Here is an 18,625-nt window from a genome sequence, read left to right as displayed (position 1 = left end):
TGATTAAAAATCACCTCGGCTTCAAAGAAGGACTGCCATAAAAGTACGAATTAGCACCTTTCAAAGTCTGATAAACATGTCTTTTAATTCCAAAGCTCTGCATCACTTGACACAATGAATATACCTGATAATTTCATCAGCCCTTGATCAGAGCTTTGTTCCAAATTGCACAGGAGATGTATCTTGCCACACCTTCTGTAAGCCAAAAATGAGAGGAATAGGAGTACTACTCTGATAAATCACCCATGGAGTTAAACAGAAGCAAAAATGTGGTTTGGTCAAACTGAAAGGCTTAGCCCTCTCTCTGTTTCTCTATTTTACGATACATCCTGGAAGTGTCAGTATAAACAACCATAAGACTCCATCTGTACATAAAAGCATTATCAATGCTGGGTTCTTCTGCTCCATGTAAGAATGGCTGTGTTCACCACAGGACAGATCAAGGCCTGAACAAAGTCCCTTTAGGCAGTCACCTATTTTTCTCTGCTTCTTAGAAATGTCACAGCCAAAATGATACCATATTTCACCACTGTTAAAGGCATTATTCTCACTTGGGTACTGTCACAGGTCTCTGAATCCCTGAAGTACTTTTATTCATTTGGAAATTTTTAGCTGGGAAGGACAGGAAGTAATCATTCCAGGCTAAAGGACCAAGGAATTGAAACAGTATAGATTGTTCTTCTAATGATATTATGAAAAACCTTTTTACACTATTTTGATCCTACTGTCTAAATCCATTTTTGTAAAGGTCGTTTACCTGTGACTCGTTCTCCTTCAGTATGAGGTAATCCTTTAGTCTGCTTTTGCCACTCTCCTTCTGTGATGTTTGTCAGGACTTCTAATATCTGCATTCAGCCCAGTCAGCTTTTGATTTTCATGGGGGTGCTGCAGTGCATGAAAGCATAAGCTTACACCATAATTGCTATACAGGTCTGTTATATGGTTCTGGAGTGTGAATGTACAGGGAAAAGGAGGAATTTAGTAATCTGGAAATCCCTCATTTCACTGTCTCATGCAGTGCGCACTCACTAGGACTCAAGCCTTTTCTACTGCAATTCTACTGTGACCACAGACATCTCCAATTCACATTAGAAAGCAACAGAAATACCATCATTCTATGAACTGATGGTACAGTAGAAGAATGCAAATGGATCACACAACCAGAATTAGTGTTTTAATTGTAAAGTCTTCCCCAGAACTTCTAGTCTCTGTGTTTGGATATTCTTTTTAAGCTTTCACTCCAGTTTGCATGTCTCCTGTTTCATTTCTCCTTGGCAGAAAGCCAGTTGGAAGAGCATCTCTGCACTGCAGTGAAAAGCTGCAGCTCTGGAAAGCTACCATGTTAAAAATAAGCAGCAAGTACTAAGACTGAATCACCTGAAAACAGAAGGTACTTCTATCAGCTGGTATGAAAATATCTGAAAATCTTTCATCTTCATGTTTTGTTGTCATGTTTTCTCTCCATGATCTACAATCCTGCTTTCATGATAGAATTTAAAGTACACTGGCATTTATTTGCAGGTTACTGCTTTATTCACATACTTACGTCTTCAGTGCAATCCTCTAAAACCAAATGATTGCTGCTATGCAGGTTACAACACAGAGAAATAAACCCTTTTGATACACTAATTCTCCCTGTTTACAAGATTTAGTTCATAAAGCTCATAGCCAGTGGTGGTGTCACCACAGTCTAATGTGAAAAAGACCTATTGCATCATCTCCTAATTTATCTGTTGAGAGCTAGACCACCTTTTGATTTAAGATCTTAATTTGAGAAAACTCCATAAGCTAGTAACATCAGCTGTAGCCTGCAGAGATAATTATTTTGTATTTTTCTCCCTTTCTGTGGTTGTTTATTTCCTGACTGTCTTTTGTCAGAGTCCTGTGACACTATAGATTCACATATGCTTGCCAAAATGCCGACTCTCTGGACCTTCTGAAGTTTCAACTGCAATCTTGGTGGGTACAAAAGAACAAAAGAGGGCAGGATGCTGACTTATCTGCCCATCAAGTTCCTAAACTATAGCTCACCTGTGGAAATCCTGCGGACTGCAGGGGCAGAACCTGACACTGTTTTAGGAAATGCTGCACATTGTTGCTGACTTGTGTAATTTTATAATAGCTGTGTTGCTTTTCCACCCAACTGCATCGGCACAGTGTGGTCCTTCCTTTTCTGTCAGAAAAGACATGGACTTTTTGGTGGCTCTCCCTTGTTCAGCCTGTAAAAGTTTCATACTTCGGGGTTGCTCAGCTTTTGCACATAGAATCATAGGATCACCAAGGTTGGAAGACACCTTCAAGATCATCCAGTCCAACCATCCACCCAGCACTACCACTGTAACCTCTAAACCACATCACCCAGAACCAGATCCAGACACCTCTTGAACACCTCTGGGGGTGGTGACTCCACCACTTCCCTGGGCAACCTGTTCCAATGCCTGGCCACTCTGACAGTGAAAACAATTTTTCTAATATCTAATCTGGATCTCTTTTGTCTCAGTTTAAGGCCATCTGCATTGAACTGCTTTGGAGCTGTGGCTGGACAGAACTGTGAGCAACAAGGACTTGTGCCCAAAGTTAGGGCCTCTCTGGTCACCTCAGACAGTAAGAACTCCTGCACACACCACGGCCTGTCAGTACAGCCACGGACAGCTCACATCAGCTTTGCACTGGAAGCTAGCAAAGTTCAGATTGTTCTCGTATCTCATGTATCTGGAATCCAGGAAATCCCATGACTTATTGCTGGAGACCATTACTTTATTGCTGGAGACCTGCTTTTAATTGAACAGAAGGAAGAACCACCAGGAAGGGACCTGCTCAGTGCCAAGCGACAGAGGAGAGATAAGGAAGGCGAATGACACTGCCAAGCCTTGGAGTCTTTAGAACTGCTGTCTTCCATGGCTTTATTGTGGGTATCGCAACAACTCAACACCAAGCATTTAAAAATCTCCGAGGATTTCTGTATTTAAGTAACTAAATTCTAAACTAAATTATAAACCAAAACCCCTTTGCCCCCTAATTGTTCTTTCAAAGGTCTGAGCCCCGCTCACGGTTTTGAGCATCCGAGCTGGTCGCTGTACCGCTCTGCCCACCTTGACGGAAGGAACTCAGACCCCGCGCCCCAGCGCCGGCGGGAGCTCACCGGCAGCCGCCGTGCCGGCAGCCCGAGTGCGGCGGGTCCGGACCGACAGAGCACCAGGCTCCCCCGCAGGCGGGAGAGCCTGAGGGTGGGGCGGGCTCGGGGGGCGGGCCCGTGGGCGCGGAGGGGCGCGGAGGGGCGCGGAGGGGCGCGGAGGGGCGCGGAGTCCGCGGGCGGGGCCCGGGGCGCAGGCCGCGCCCTCTCCCCGCAGTAGCGCAGGACCACGTGCCCGCTCGGCCAATCAGGGGGGGACTCGGGGCCCTTTAAGAGCCGCGCGCCAGTGACCGCGCGCTGCAGCAGCGGCCGCGGCGTTGCCATGGAGACGGCGGCTGGGCCGGTCGCTATGGACACGGCGGCGCCGCCGGGCGGTCGGCGGCACGCGCTGCTCGCCGTGATCGGGGAGATCGGGACGGAGCCGGAGCGGGGGGCGCTGCGCGGCGCCCTGGAGCGCGGTGAGGAGCGGGGTGGCGGCGGGGGGTCCCGGGCAGGACGGACGCGATCCCTGCCCCTGAGCGCCGTGGGGCTGCGCGCCTGGCGCGTCCTCCCTGCCGCCGCCTGGGACGAGGCGGAGCTGCCGGTGCCCTCCCCGCCCTGCGGCACCACCGTCTCGCCGCAGGGCTTCATCCCACTCGCCCCTGAGGGGCGGCGGCGGAGGCCCGCGGGCGGTGGCTGCGGGGAGGGTCGAGACGCGTCGGGACCGCGGGGCCGGGCGGGGCTCGAGTCGCCGGCGCAGTGCGGGGCCGCTCTCTGCGGCGTCGGGCGGCATACGGATTTTTTTCTCCCCTATCGTTGCTTTATGTGCATTAGTGACGTGCAGTTAACGCAGTTTTCGAACGTCTTAAAGCTTGAAGGCATTTCATGGTTCTCTTTCCCCTCGGTCTTTATTTTATTAGTGGGTTGGTAGATTACATCGTATTTCCATCTTACCCGAAAATTCTGTCTTGTTGGAGGAATTGTCTTGCTGGACTGTTCACTGTGGTCCTAGGGACGGCTGTGAACAGGGGGCTGCTGTGGTATGGCCTCTCCCTGTCTATAGAGCAGCTGCGTGGACCAGAGTGAGAGAGGGCAAGCTACGCAGTGAACTGCTTCAGGAATAGCACAATGTAGGATAGGCCTGCCATAACAGTTTTCTCCTCTGTTACCTGTATTTTAGTAACCCCCAGAGGCCTTGGCAATGAATTAGTCTTTGTATATTAGATGCAGTGTGGTTTAGAAGTAAGGGGAAAGGAGGTGGTGAGATGATAGTTCTTCCTTTGTGGCAGTTTCTGATAGTTTATGACAAAAAGGCAAAGGAGGGCTGATTAACTACATCAGGACCTTAAAGGGAATCCCTGTTCTAATAAGCAGTTGGTACACCTTTGACAAATAAAGTAACAGCCTTCTGATTCTGCATTCACTCCTCCCCTCAGCCCCCCATTTCCAAGGCACATTGATTTGAAATATGCCAGGGATAACAGTCATAACTATTGGCCAAACTGTATTATTCAGAGATAATTCTGTGACTGTTTTCTTCTTAAGCATCAGCAGTACTAAAGAACAGATGGACAGTGCAATTTAAGAAGGGGTGGGTGTAAAAATGTCAAATACTGTCCAATTTCTTCACTTCAGCATCTTTTCCAGCTACCTCTGTTGGCAGGTCACTTACCAGCTTCTTCATGAGGAGTGTTTCATTCCCTTTTCCAAGGGATGGCTTTAGTCAGGAGTGGTAGATCTGATTATGACCATCTGGCCTCTGAAAGACCTTCTTTGAAGGGGCCACTTCTACTTCCTGCACAGCAGGGTGCTCATCTTCACTTGGCACTTCACTGAACTAATGTGCCAACCTACATCCTTATCTATTCTCTGAATCTTTGAAATGGTGACAGATCAGACTGTGAACAAATGGATTTCACTCTGGTTCTGCAGTCATATGCCAGTAACCTGAGAATTCCCACTGCAGAGGAAAAACATGTTGTTTGTAACATAAATTTTAACTGCCACAGTAGAAATAAGTTCTACAGTTGGTCTTCTCTGACTAGAAACCAGCTGAAATTCTGCCAAATCAAAACACTTCTTTCATTTGCATGAGGGGTATTAGTGAGTTACTGACAGTAGAAGTGAATAATTCAGGGAGTTGGAAAGCTGGATTTTGGCCTTTCCTCTGTCACTTACATGGAGTAGGACCTCCAGGAAGTTAGTTTTCCCCACTATGAAATGGGAGAATGACCTCTTCTTAAAATGGACCAATATTTGCAAATTGAAAGATAGATAGGAAAAATGAGAATAGTTAAAATGACAGCAATCTTGAGACCTGTCAATAGTCAGCATATTATGATGTTGTAGACAGCTGTACTCTTGATTCAGGGAGTTCAGGAAATGTGGAAATTATGATTCCCACTTAAGTGTTAGCTGCTGAAGAGGGCTCACGTGAGGGTAAAACAGGCTGCTGAGCAGTGAATACAGAGGATGAAAAAGCTGGGGTTTGTTTTGTGTCTGTTCTGTTGGCTGTGGCACCTTGTCTACACAAAAAAACCCAAACAAACAACAAAATCAACAAAAAACCCCAAAACACAAAAAAAAACAACAAAAAACCCCAACCAACCAACCAAAAAACAACCAAAGATATTTTTTTCAGTTGATAAATCTCTTGCCCTGACTGATATAAGAAGTATGTTTTCCCAGACTTCTTTCTAAACCTTGGTTCAGGAGGATGCAATAGTGGCTACACGACATTCTAGAAACATGCTCATTTCCAGGTGTAGAGCTTTGTAGGCTGTGACATTGGGAATCTGTGGGATATCTGAACAACACTTTTCCAAAATACTGTCTAATAAATGCTCGTCTTTTTTTTTCTGTTCCTGTGTTACTTTTGTCCAATTTTGAAACAATATCCGGAAGCCTAGGTCTGGTATTGGGGAGAAATGCCAAATCTTTTAAGCCAATTACCTCAGCAGGAAATAAAACATTCACAAGGGCATAAAGAATGAGATGGAAAACTGATGAGTCACATGGCTGGGCTTTGCATGTGCAAAGAGCTTGAATGTTTAGAAACCCCTTATTGTGGTATAGTCTGCACTCTCATGGTAGAGGATTCTAATCAGCAAGGACAATGTTCTGGTTCATGCCATGGAGTGATAAATTGGAATTGGGGCAAATTGAGAGAGATTTTGAGTAAACTCAGACTATCTGTAGGGAAAAAAAAATGTTGAATAAATTGTTGCAAGTATGAGAACAAGTAAGATAATTTCACTCTTCCCTTTCCTTGCTCTGAAAGAGCATCTATTCTTTCTGCATCCTAGAGGATGTAGCAGTACCTCAAATAGCACTTATTGCTGCAGTAGGACACGATGACCATGACACAGCAGCTAGTCAGCAGGATTTGCCCTGCAGAGTGCCACCTTGTTCCTGTCCAGGTCAGAATGCTCATAAGTACTGCATTAAGATTCTCTTATATTGGACATTTGTTTAAACAACTATGCTCTCTTGGAGTATAGCATAGGAAAACATTTTGTCCACCTTCTTGCTCCATGTCTTTTTATTATGTATTTTGTTTGTTCATATCCCATGTCCAAATTGAAAGGCACTGTGCTGGTAAGTAGTTTGGTTTTCTGGTTTTTTTTTTCCTTTTCTTTTCTTTTTTCCCTCAAGTTCAGGTGATTTACTGAGCGTTTTTTGTGCAGTCTGTAGTGCAGACTGTCAGCTGATAAATAAGCTTTATTACTCTACTGTGTCAGCTGTCACCAGAAAAAGAAACTAAGTACAAAGGGTTTTTTTAGCTGCTGTAGATTCTACAGGCCTTGAGACCTGTGTGATGCAATGATTACTGTGTCTTGGTATGTATAGAAGGCTGGAGCATGTATCCTTGAGGATCCTCTCCCACCAGTGGCCAGCAAAAGCTGTTGCACAACATGGAGAACTAGAACTGCAGTAAATGGGAATGATATCTCCGTGGAAAATTAACATGGTTCCCTTGAAAGAAAGCAGATAATAGAGGCAATAAAACTTTGTATTCTATGCAAGAGAGATGGTGAAAGAACTCTCAGTGAGGACTCCATCAATAAATACCGGAGCTGAAATTCTTGTTTCAGTTAACCTTAGAAGTCTGTAGCATTGGCCTTTAACGTCTGAACATCAGCTGGCATCAGCACCAGATGCTGGAGTAGGGATTCATAGTGATATCCTGCTTTTGCTCATTGTGGCACAGTCTAGAGTCACACCATCTAGGAAAGGCTGCTCCCTACTGGGAACTGAAGATCTGTGGTCTGTAGTGTTAGGCGTCCTCCAGAATGTACACCTGCTCACATTGAGGTCTGAAGGTGACTTCCCCAGTATGGCTTGGTGCCACTTGCTCTGGGAGCAGAAGCAGCTTCCTGCTGTGATATGAAGGCAATTAGCTGGCAAAGATTATATAGACTAAAGAACAGACTCAAATGGTCTTAGTGGGATCAGCGTCTTTGAAGGAGTGATTAGGCAGACCAAGTTGGAGGGGTGGGGGGCTTTTGTGACTTGGAGGATGCACAGGCTATAGGAGCAAAGAAGCTGATGTCTCTGAGCTTTTCAGTAGCATAACCACAAAGTAGTCCATCTCTACTGGTGACCAGTGCTGAGAGTGCAGATGTAAAACTAACATAATGTATTTGTTTGGTTAGGAGGTAGTGTAATTCATTTGGCCTCATCTCTTGTTGGTTTCCCTTTCATGAAGTCCGAGTCAAATGGAGACTTGCTCACTGCATGTCCTTCAGGAAGAAATATTTTATGGAAGGTAAGCATCTTGTGGTCCTCTGCTTCTGAAGACTTTCTCCATCCTAAGTATGCTCATCTAGTAGAGCATCCCTGGTCCTTGTGTGTCCTGCTCATTTCTATTTTTCTACTTCTGTTTCTGGAGTAGATATAATGACAATGACAGCTCACTTTTTTTCTTTCTTTTTTTTTTTTTTCTTTTGTTTTTGGACAGGAATTCGTTCCTGGAACATCAATACTCTGTACTGTGATCTGAATCATCAACTGCGGCTCTTTGTAACCCGACATCTGGCTCAGTTTTCTTCTGAAGTTAAAGGTCAGCTTTTTGGTTAATATATATTAACTTTTAACTCTTGTTTTGGGTCTGGAAAAAAACCCCAGACCAACAACAAAGAATAAAACTGATTGTGATTCAATTAGTGACTTGTTTGCCTAGGATTCTGCAGAGCTGAATGCTAAAGTAAAACAATCTTAACTGTATGATGGATGCAATGAATTTACCTTAAAATTACTGAGAATAGAGTTGAATAGAAATATGTGCTGGTTTAAAGCCTATTAAATGAGTTAGAAGTTAGAATTCATCTATCTATCTTCTGTATCTTATTCAGGTGGCACAAAATTGTTTACTTTTTAAGCTATTTATTGTCAATCTCTTCCTGTTGGGTTTTAGAATATGTTTTCATATGCACAAAAGATGTTGCAAGTAGTGTGTAAGAGTAGCCAAATGACATTTTGGATTCCTCTTTCTGAAGGCCTAGCTCCCTTTCCTGAGAACAATGAATAAGAGCATATAAGAATAACATTAACCATTAGAAATTGTGCTTAGCTTGTGAAAAGCTTGAACTCTGATTATAATACTTTTATGTAACGTATGTTAAGTTACTATAATAAGCACAGATGACACTTGCAAAACATGGTTTATATAAGATCATCTTATAGCTCACTGTATGTTTTGCACTCTAGTCAGAGCTTCTGAATTTTTCCAGTTGAGGAAGCTGTTTTCCTAATGGACAGCTGTGAAAGAAAGTACCTGGACTCTTCTCAAATGTGCCACTGACTGAGAGGTCTCACCTTCTCTGTAACATTTTAACATGGGGATGGAAATTCTCCCTCCTTGCATGATGGTGTGTGCGTGTGTATACACTTATGGGATTAAAATAATGTGTATGATACATATAATTTGAAACACTCAGCAGATCTGTCTCAATTTGAAGCAGCTGTAACAGGGCCCATAGTACAAATAAACTAGAGCACTGAAAAGTTGCCATGAGTACAGCATTTGCCCAAGAATTCTTCTAAATCAGAGTTGAAATATCTGGATTAATGTTAGCAAAATGTATCCCACTCACTTCCCTAGTGTGGTCCTTGAGGAGCAAAGGGTGATGAATGTGTTGGGAGTCTGTGAGGAGGTTTCTGTGATGGAATTGCAAGTCTGTTAACCATCTATTAAGAGGTTTCTGATGGATCTGGGGAAATGCAAGTCTGTTAACCGACTATCAGGCCTATTGAGCAAAACAGCAGCGACTACAATAAAAGGCAGGATTAGTGTCTATCTGGGAAGAGTCACCATTGGTGCTGCGAAGGGAAGTTCTGCTTTTCAAATATCTTGTAGTTCTTCAAAGAGATCAGCAAACATATAGATGAGTGACTTAGTCTACCAAGCAAAAATCTTTGGGGAATCTAAGGCTATGAAGTCTGTTTAAGGAAGCCTATTGCCACAGAATTAGGGGCCAGACTTTGGTATGCAGAAGTTACTGACAGAAGGATGGGTCAAGAGAAGTTCTGATATAAACTGTGTGTAGAGATTTGGTCCTGAGCTGGAGGTGTGCAGCTTAACCTGGTATTAGTCATGCTGCCACTCTTCTTTAGAGCCATCATTACACACCTGCAGTGCAGAGTTTCCTGTGGGACTATACATTCCAGCTAGCTCAGCACAGTATCTCTTTGCTCTAGTACAGTTTTTGGGAAAGGAAAAGCATAGCTGCCTCTCAGCAGCTCCTGCTTCTGATGTGCTTAGCAGTAAAGATGTGAGAGATTCTGGCCTGGGGATCTAGCAGACATGTATTGGTCTTTGGACCAGAGGCGTTACTATAGGGGCTACATGGTTTGTGGCAAGGGTGTACAGCTGGCACATATAATTTCTCTAATAAATCTCCCTGGCAGCACTTAAGGCCGGAACAGGCAGGCAGAGAAAGGCTTTTGGGATTATGGGGGTCTAGAGAGCAGCTTTGCCTCAAATTAGATACTTGCACATTTCCTGTCTGGATCCATGTTTATTCAGTAAGGATGGATCCTGAAATGCAGCAAGATGATCTGTCAGAAGCAAAAGGAGTGTGTGTGGGAATAATGGCTACAATTTAAAATGTGTTAAGCAGCTGTATGGGACTGTGGAAAATAATGACAGTCTGTACAGGAAGATTGTGCAGGGGACTGTATCTTGAATGCTGAAAGGCTTAAATTGAGGAGTTATGCTATAATCCTAGGATTTACTTGATGGTGGTAGATCTTGCATGCAGACAGGTTTCTCTCAGTGACAGCAGTAAACTATGGTTATGGCATGGTTTGTGGGGAAGGAAGCAGGAAAGACTGCTACAAGAGAAATTTCAGGTCACAACTGAGAATACAATCTAGAAGAATCTCTAAATGTAAACTGGGAACAGTCTTGTCTGCATTCCATATGTACCATCAGGTAAAACCCTCTGGAATATAGCTGCAGTTTTAAATGCTCTTTTAGCTTTGCAGTTTCTGCTTGAGCAGCTATTCTTTACTGATTGCTCTGATGGTAAAGAATCTCTTTTTTTTTCTTTTTTTTTTCTTTTTTTTTTTAGCTTTTGCTGCAACTTGCTGCAAATTCATTGCTGTATATCCTGTAACAGCCCTGTGAAGGTGTTGTTCATCACTATTCTCCAGATGAACAGACATAAAACTAGAACTTTTTTATTGTTGCTCAGCTCTACACTTTACTTACACTCTTGTTCCTACCGTGGGCAAAGGGAAGAGTACCTGCAACTGATTTTCCTCTTAGCATTCATAGCTTGGTGCTAGCTTCTCTGAGCAGAAGGCTGTACTAGAGCTCTCCTGAAATCCCGTCCAGCTAATGTTGTTTTGATTCCATACTGCTTGAAAGATCCCAGTCTGGCTTGTGTGGGGGACATGTGCCTCCACGCTGGTATGCTGAGTAGGATATCTGAAGGATAAAACTATTCTTTTCAGAGGTGTGTGAATTGGACACTATCATTCCCTTAAAGGCTGATGTTTGCAGTCTGTGATTAGGGAGAAGCCAGCTGGAGCACAGCAGTTACTGTAAAGCCAGAGTAGTTCTTTGACCTTCTGTTTTCTCACTTGACAGACTTGTAGCAACCAGTAAACATTTGACACCACTGGCAAGAAACAAAAGATGGAGACTTTTGGTAATACAATTTGGCTAAGTAAAGCAGTCTCCTACCAGAATATTCCAAGACTTTCCTCTTTGCAATTTCTCACTCGGTTACAATAGTTATTTCCAAACTGTATTTGTAGGATGTTAATGCATAGTGTTTGCAGCTGAAATTAAAATGTGACTGCAGTGTTCTGTGGGAACAGAGATGGCACAGTTATCCCTCAGACAAGCTTTTAGTCTGCTTAAAGATGATGAGGAGCAAATCAGCCTCAAATTCAAACCAAGAAGAGAAAAGCTGAGGGCAGAGCTTGTAATAGTAAAGTGAGACTAAGTGCACCTTATGGAAGTTGATTTGTTATTGGGGTTTTGAGTTTCTTTTTTCCCACACTGACTTGCTGGCTGTCCTCTGAGTACCACAGACATGACCCATGCTGTAGGGGTAACTTCACAGCATAGTTCACAGGCTATGGAGGGGAGGCACAGCAAGAAATCAAGTGTGGATGTATTCGGAGAATCTGGAACCTAGTAAATTGGCTGAAGGAAGGAAGGAAAGGGTGATGTGAGGAGAAAAAATGAATGGAAGTGTGCCCTCCTGTATGCTAAGGGCAGCCCCAGGTGCATTTCTGCACAACTCGGAGTTGCCACTGGCTGCTGGAGTAGTGTAAGATCATAGGCAGTGAGTGTCTCCTTGCACTGGATATTAAGAGTTCTTTAAAACCAGGAGGGAATGTCCCTTTCAAATAAAAAGTGACATGGTGTGAGGTGAAATGCTCAAAATAATTATTTCTCAGCACAAGGGAAATATGCTTTCTGATATCTGTTGATTTTGATGTTCAGAGAAAACCACTTTTTCTGAAAGCAGTTAACTCCATGAATATTAGCAGCTGCTTTCAGTGTGACTAGAGGGGGTTTTAAATACCTCAACAACCACCCCAGTGGTCTTTTCTCTCAAGTTGTACTTTGTGTTGGCCTTCAAAAAACTTTTTAAAAATAACTAAAGACATAATTGAAAATCAAGCTATTAAAAACACCATGCAGGTTGAATTTGATGGAACAAATTCTTGAAATAACGAAACATTGATTATATACTTTTCTTGCATCTGTAAAAGGATTATGAGAAATATTAAGCATTTTCAAGTATTAGCTTGCATTTTCCTCTGCAAACATAATGTTTTATACTGAAAGCCATCAGTAACAGCTGAATAACTGGCTGCCTTGTCAGCAGATGGCCTTCAGGCTCTGAAACCTTTCATATTCAGCTTAACACTCATACTTCACATCCTACTGATGCCTTTGTTTTACACTTTGTGCCAATTGAGGATACAGATATATCTGCCACAGCTCCCTGAGAATGTGGCAAAGTTCCGTTGCAGTTCCTGAAGGCAGCTGTCTTTTGGATGAGCACTCCTAGAAGGCTTTTAACTCAGACTAGGAGAAGAATTCGGTGTTACTGCCTTTCTGGAACATACAGGCAGCTACAAAGAGGATGAAGGCTTTACCTTCACAAGGGTCCATGAGTGCAAGTTGCATTGGGAGAGTGTTCAAGTCAGGTAAGAATTTTTTTTTTTTACTGTGAGAAAAATCAGTAACAGGGAAAAACCTCCCAGGGACATGGGAGAGTCCCATCACTGAAGGTTTTCAAGATGTAATTGGACAGGGTGCTAGATGTATAATCTATGTTTCATTTCCCATGAAGTTGAACCAGATGATCTTTTGAGGCCCCTTCAAACCTTGGCTGTTCTGTGCTTCTATGTATTCAGCTTTGCAACTGTGAAAGGACAGGGACTTTTAGTCCTTGCACAAACCAGGTTGTATTAAGTTACAAATCTGATAAGAAGAAAAGGCAAATGCACAAGCCCACCGTGCACATCTTTCTCTCAAAGCCTGCATTTGATCCTCCTTTTACACTAACAAATATCCCATAGGTCAATGTTTTTACTTGTACAAGTGATTCAACTTCTTCGTGGAACTTGGAATGTCTTGGAACGTCAGCTTGTGCCGTATGCTTTTTCCTACTGCACTGCTTAGTTAGTCTTCAGTGGTGAGTCTTAAGTGCATGACAGTAAAAAAAGCTGCCTTATTTATTCAAATTGTAGCTTCTAGGTAGTAAAGATGATAAGTTTGTGTGTTCAAGCAAAAGCTGTTCTAGACAGGAGGAAAAAGACCAATTGCTTGTGAAAATTAGATTACAGTGAAAGTGTATGTTCCCCACAGCTGTGGCCTCTTGCTAGAGAGATTTCTGTAACATAGATCATAGAGTGATGGATTTTGTTCAGCTCTTGGCTGTTAATAAAAGTACTACTATATTCTAAATTTGCATGTTCAGGTAGAAAAAAAGTCAGTGGCTAACATTATTTTTTTTTCCCCCACAGATGCAACAATGATTCTTTGGACTTTTGCAATTTCTAGTCCTTGAGCAATTAATTGTCCTGTACCATTTGTCTGCCAACATACTTTTGACCAGAGAAATACAACAAAAGCAAGCACTTGTCAGCTTCTGTGCTTCTTCCTTGTGTGCTTGAGGGCTCTATTTACTCTCATAGTAACCACACTGAGCATGACCTCAAAGATCCCATGAATTGCAGTCTACTAAAATAGCTTCCCAGGCTGTAAGCACGGCCCATGTTTCTTGTTGATACATGTGGCTGCAATAATCCCAAGCATTGCTCTTTCCAGCTGATTCCTGTCACAAACATCTTTAGATTTTTCTCCCAAATAACTGGTAAAGAATATCTCTGTGGGACTTGCAAGCACCTCCAGGATCTACCAGTTAGACATACTTTAATGAGTTACTTGTGTGTTCTGTAGGAATATATCTTCTCTAAGGCTGCTGTATGTTAGGGTGGGTAGTTGTACTGGCTCAAGCCACAGGTACAGCCAGCACAGTGACAAAAAAATGGATGCGTGGGCAGGAGTGTAAGATGAGTGCATAAAATACTTTTTCCTTGTACTATCCTGGCTAATATCTCTTTCCTGCTCATGGAGAGGTTATGTTTTTGTGCTAGTTTGAAAACAAACCAGTGGGAGGCACCAAGTCAGAATAACAATTTAATGGGGAAAATTAAAGAAAAGGGAAAAAAGAAAGACTAAAAGAAAACACTGGTTCAAACTGACAGAGTCAAGATACAGCCTGAGTCCCTGTTAGGCAGGGTGGTGGTAGCAGTCTGGTAGAATAGTGGTTGCAGTCCTCTGAAGCAGTGATCCTGTAGAAAAAAAGGTCTGCTCTTCCTCAGAAGGTCCAGTGGCGGCTGTGTAGCTCCTGTGCTCTGGAAATCCAGTGGAGAAGGGTTGTCTCTGGTGTTCAGAGTCCCAGATTATATCCACGATGGGATGCTTGGTTCCTCCCTCTGGTTGGAGCATCTCACAATGGGGTAATGAGTCATGAGGCCAAGTGTTGATTAGGCTCGTTAACAGAAGATAGTCTGGAGGGAGTTATCTCTGAGTCATGGGGCAGGACAATGATGGGCCATTAACAGCAAGATAGTCTGGGGGGAGGAGGCAAGGAAAACACTGCCCCACCTGATTTCAACGGCTCATGAGGATGGTAATAGAATACACTGCAACCCAGGACAGTTTTCTGTCTGTTTAGTAACGTCACTTTTCAACTTCCATAAAGTTTTTCAGGTTTTCCCTACCAGTAGAGGAAGCAAGGAATAGAACAGTTCATTGACCTCTCATAGGAAGAAACCTGCAACCACATCTTATTTGCTTGGATTCTTATTCTTGCCTGGTCTCATTTTGATATATCTTCCTATATTGGGCAATTCTGTCCAATCTGGTTGTGTTATAGGTCTGGCATATTTGCCTTCACATGATTTCTCCAGTCTGTACAGGCCAGACTTACCTAATGGTTTCTTATATGGAAACTATTCCAGACCTTTCATTTTATATTTCTTATTAATGCCTTCCAGATCTACCTCTTTGGGATGCTGGGAACAGAAGTGTGTAGTGTTCAAAGTGGGCTAGAGCTATGCATTTACACAGTGGCACAAGATTTTTTTTTCTTCCTTTGCAGATTTCTGACATATCTATTGCTTTCTGACTGCTGCTGAGCAGTGAGCTGACTCCTGAATAGAACCAAGGTTATCATAACCTCAAGATACCCCAGTGGTAACAGTTAGCTCTGGTTAGCAATAGTTAGTGTAATTTTATGTGTGAATTATACTGATAAATAAAAGGGCAAATGTAACTCAGCATTGTGAAGCTTCCCTGGCGGTTCATCTACAGCCATACTTGGTACCATCCATAAGCTTTGCCACCAGTCTCCTTTCCTCCTTTTCATATAGTCTATGAATACAGTGAGCAGCACAAGTCATGGTGTAGGCTTATATGACATGATTTATAAAATAATGATTGCACTATATCAAGACAACCTTTGAGATTTTGACAAGCTTATTTGGTTTTTATTAAGAAGGAAGGTCATCTTTTCTGTAAAGCCATGCTGATTGACATTAATTTAGTATTCTGTTTGAATCTTTACTGCTGATGGGTTTTCCAGTCTCCTAGGACTTAAATGCCAGAGTAGTGGAGCTCAGATTGGAAGCTGGGAGCTTAGTCAATCTTAGATCTTGTACAGAAATTATCTTTTGTATAGGCTTGGTCTGAATGCTGCAATCTCCCACCACTGTTGCTGTGAAAATTTCATTGTCTCTAAAATATATTTCAGTTTCTTTCCCCTACAGAACAGAAATATTTACTGAATGTTTCTGGCTCTATTTGACCTGGAGAGCTTAGTTTTAAAATGAGATAGCATTAAAGCATCTGCTGAAGTTGGTAAAAGAAGCATTTTTATATATGGTCTTACATATGGTCTTACATGTTTCTGTTTTTGTGCTAAGAGAGCTCGTCTGGACGTTACACACCCTCAGAGTTCTCTTTGCTTGTAAGAAACTGAACAGAATTTTCCCCTCAATATTCAGCAGAGGAGCTTAACAGAACCAGAGCAGCTGTGAAAAATGGATTCTTTCATAGGAATGATGCTTCCCATGCGTAGGTGGGAAGATGGGCTGCATTTCATGCATCTGATGCCAGCATACTGACGCTGCTTTGGCAGGCCAGGGAGTTGTCAGTCTTCATCTCTGTTTGCCTGTTGTATTTCAAATGGTTCCTTTGATCCTGCCATGTGTTTTGAGGTTCTCACTGTGAGACCCAAAAGGCTACAGTGTGAAAATAAGAAACCAAAGCCCCAGTGAACTATTTTGAACTTAGCTCAGCAGAGGCTCAGCAAACATCAGTTTCTTGCTCTTGTGCTGTTCTGCCCAAACACTGTTACTGACTGAAAGGGCCCTAAAATTAATGTAAGTTTTAAATTCACCCTCTGCAACTCACATTTTTATACACATTTGTTGTACATTTGAAATTGCTGAGGCCTCAATGAATCATACAGGATATACCCATGGAAAGCATCATTCCTATAAAAGAACCATTTTTTCTCAGCTGCTCTCCTTCTGTTAACCTCCTTTGCTGAGAACTATGGTGAAGATTCTGTTAAGCTTTTAAAAAGCAAGTAAGATCAAAGGAAATGCCTTACTAGTTCAGATCAGTGGTCTATCAAGCCAAATTGACTGCCCTTTCCCCCATACAGGTCCCTCCCTATCTATGTCGGTTTTCTAAAAAATAAGAATGGTTCAAAAGTACTGAGTGAACCAGTTAAGGAAAAAGAAGCAGGGGGAGGGGTGGGAAGAGGATGTGCTTCCACCGAATAGCAGCAGAAAACCAGCAAAGGCTGTTGAAGACACCATTTTCTCCATCTTACAATATTAGCAGCTGTCAGTCATTGGATAACAGTTTATGGATGATCTGTGTGATGCAGAACAGTTCTTCAAACTGTGCTCTGGCAGCTATTTCATGTTGTCCATCCCAGTAGCTGCACACAGAATATTGTGGGGGGAAGGAGGGTTGCTGGTATTTGTGGGTTTGGTTTTATTTTTTTTGTGTTGCAGTGACATTTCTTTAGTTTGACAAAGGCAGCATTCTCTTGGTGGCCATGTGCATTGTAAGCATGGCAGCTGCAGCAACAGAGTAGAGACCTAAATAAGAGAAGTTCTAACACATGCTGCTTTTGAAGTCTTCACATTGTTCCATGTTTAGCAGAGGTGTTGGAACTAGATACTTAGTACAAGTTAATACAAGCTTTTGGTGATTTTTTTGTCTAGATTTTGGAAGGAAAGCCTTATAAATATGATGTGTATCATTATTTATTATTTCACTCTGGTTCTGTCCACTTTTCTCTAGTGTGCCCAGAAGCAGTGGCTTAGAGTAGGCTTTTCTACTCCTAGTCAACTGGACCCTGCTAAGATAAATATGATGAGCAAAGGGGAAGCAGGATTAAGCAGGAAAATAATCTTTAACATGTGAGTTTCAGCGGCTGTGTATAATTTTCTGACAGATTTCTTGGTCTGTTTCCCTCTACCATGTTGTGAATGCAGCTCCCTTTCCTTTGCTTTCAAAGAATCACTGGTATTGGTGTGGGCTCAAGGAGTGAGTCTCTGACCAGCTGCTGTCAGTTCCTGTTTACCCAGGTGTTGCACTCAGGTAAGTGGTTTTGGGTGCACCAGTGGTGTAGGCTGAGGACCAGGGCTGAGCCTTTACTGTATGTGACCTCATGGTTTGGCCGTCAGGTTCTGCTGCACTTCCCACGGTGGCTTCGTGGGGTGGAAAGCCACTCACAGGCAGCAAATGTGTCCTATCTTACTGTCCCAGCACAGAGTAATGGGTGGCATTTGTGGGCCAGATGCCAGAGAAACAGGCCATGCAATCAGCACTAGGTGCTCGTATACCCTGGTGATTGTGGCAGGCCCTTCGCCAAGGAGGACAAGGCTGCTGCTCTGCTTCACCTGTGCAGGCAATGGGTCCAAACAGAACTCCTGGAGTGATCTCATCTAGAATCTGAGCTGCTATTTTGGGAAATAAATTCTTCCACTCGGTCCAGATTATGAAAAGTAGAAAAACAGTGTGGATGGAACATGTTAATCCTATTTTGCCCCAAGATTAATTGTTGTCATGTGCTATTGTAATTTTAATGCCATAATTCCTACCTTCTTAGAAAACAGATATCCCTCAGTCTGACTGGCTCAGTTACAGGATTTTGCCTTGCTCTGTTAACTATGGCGTTGCTGGAACATACACCTCTCTCCTCCCTCTGTAAGAACTTTAGTTGTGGACTTGAGGCATCGTTTTCCCCTCCTGATCTGATGTTGTTTCTTTCTTGGATAATCTGAGATGACATGCTTTCTGTTTGATATTAAGAAATCATAGTAGTCTTTGTACTAGAAAATCAGGAATTCTGAAGTGGAGTTAATGGGGATCATTAATGGCTCGGGTCTAGAGGAATCTTTCTTTTGAAGTACCAACTTGTTTTCATTCTTTTCTGTGTAGTGGAATGCCTT

General features: G+C 42.8%; 1 protein-coding gene across 3 annotated transcripts; it reads left to right on the top strand.

Moving 5' to 3' along the window:
- The first annotated feature begins 3,450 nt into the window (after positions 1 to 3,450).
- LOC138116406 (electromotor neuron-associated protein 1-like) lies at positions 3,451 to 12,153 on the top strand. Of its 3 annotated transcripts, none has more exons than XM_069025694.1 (4): positions 3,451 to 3,591; positions 7,821 to 7,880; positions 8,073 to 8,174; positions 10,687 to 12,153. In XM_069025694.1, the coding sequence occupies exons 1-4, from the start codon at positions 3,456 to 3,458 to the stop codon at positions 10,740 to 10,742; spliced, it is 354 nt and encodes a 117-aa protein (XP_068881795.1). In that variant the 5' UTR covers positions 3,451 to 3,455; the 3' UTR covers positions 10,743 to 12,153. The 3 variants fall into 3 exon arrangements, with proteins under 3 accessions (XP_068881795.1, XP_068881796.1, XP_068881798.1); XM_069025695.1 differs by lacking the exon at positions 10,687 to 12,153 and adding an exon at positions 8,822 to 9,092; XM_069025697.1 differs by lacking the exon at positions 7,821 to 7,880.
- Positions 12,154 to 18,625: the final 6,472 nt, after the last annotated feature.

Source organism: Aphelocoma coerulescens, chromosome 10, assembly GCF_041296385.1.
Source record: "Aphelocoma coerulescens isolate FSJ_1873_10779 chromosome 10, UR_Acoe_1.0, whole genome shotgun sequence".
In the NCBI taxonomy this organism is placed as follows: Eukaryota; Metazoa; Chordata; class Aves; order Passeriformes; family Corvidae; genus Aphelocoma; species Aphelocoma coerulescens.
The sequence above is the reverse complement of the archived record's forward strand: the minus strand, read 5'-3'. Positions and strand labels throughout refer to the sequence as shown.

Bases quoted from the DNA above. Each gene is read 5' to 3' on its own strand.
- LOC138116406 (XM_069025694.1), top strand. From the start codon at position 3,456: ATGGAGACGGCGGCTGGGCCGGTCGCTATGGACACGGCGGCGCCGCCG. The intron at 3,592-7,820 runs GTGAGGAGCGGG...CCTTTCATGAAG, and splicing joins GCGCGGCGCCCTGGAGCGCG to TCCGAGTCAAATGGAGACTT. The intron at 7,881-8,072 runs GTAAGCATCTTG...GTTTTTGGACAG, and splicing joins GAAGAAATATTTTATGGAAG to GAATTCGTTCCTGGAACATC.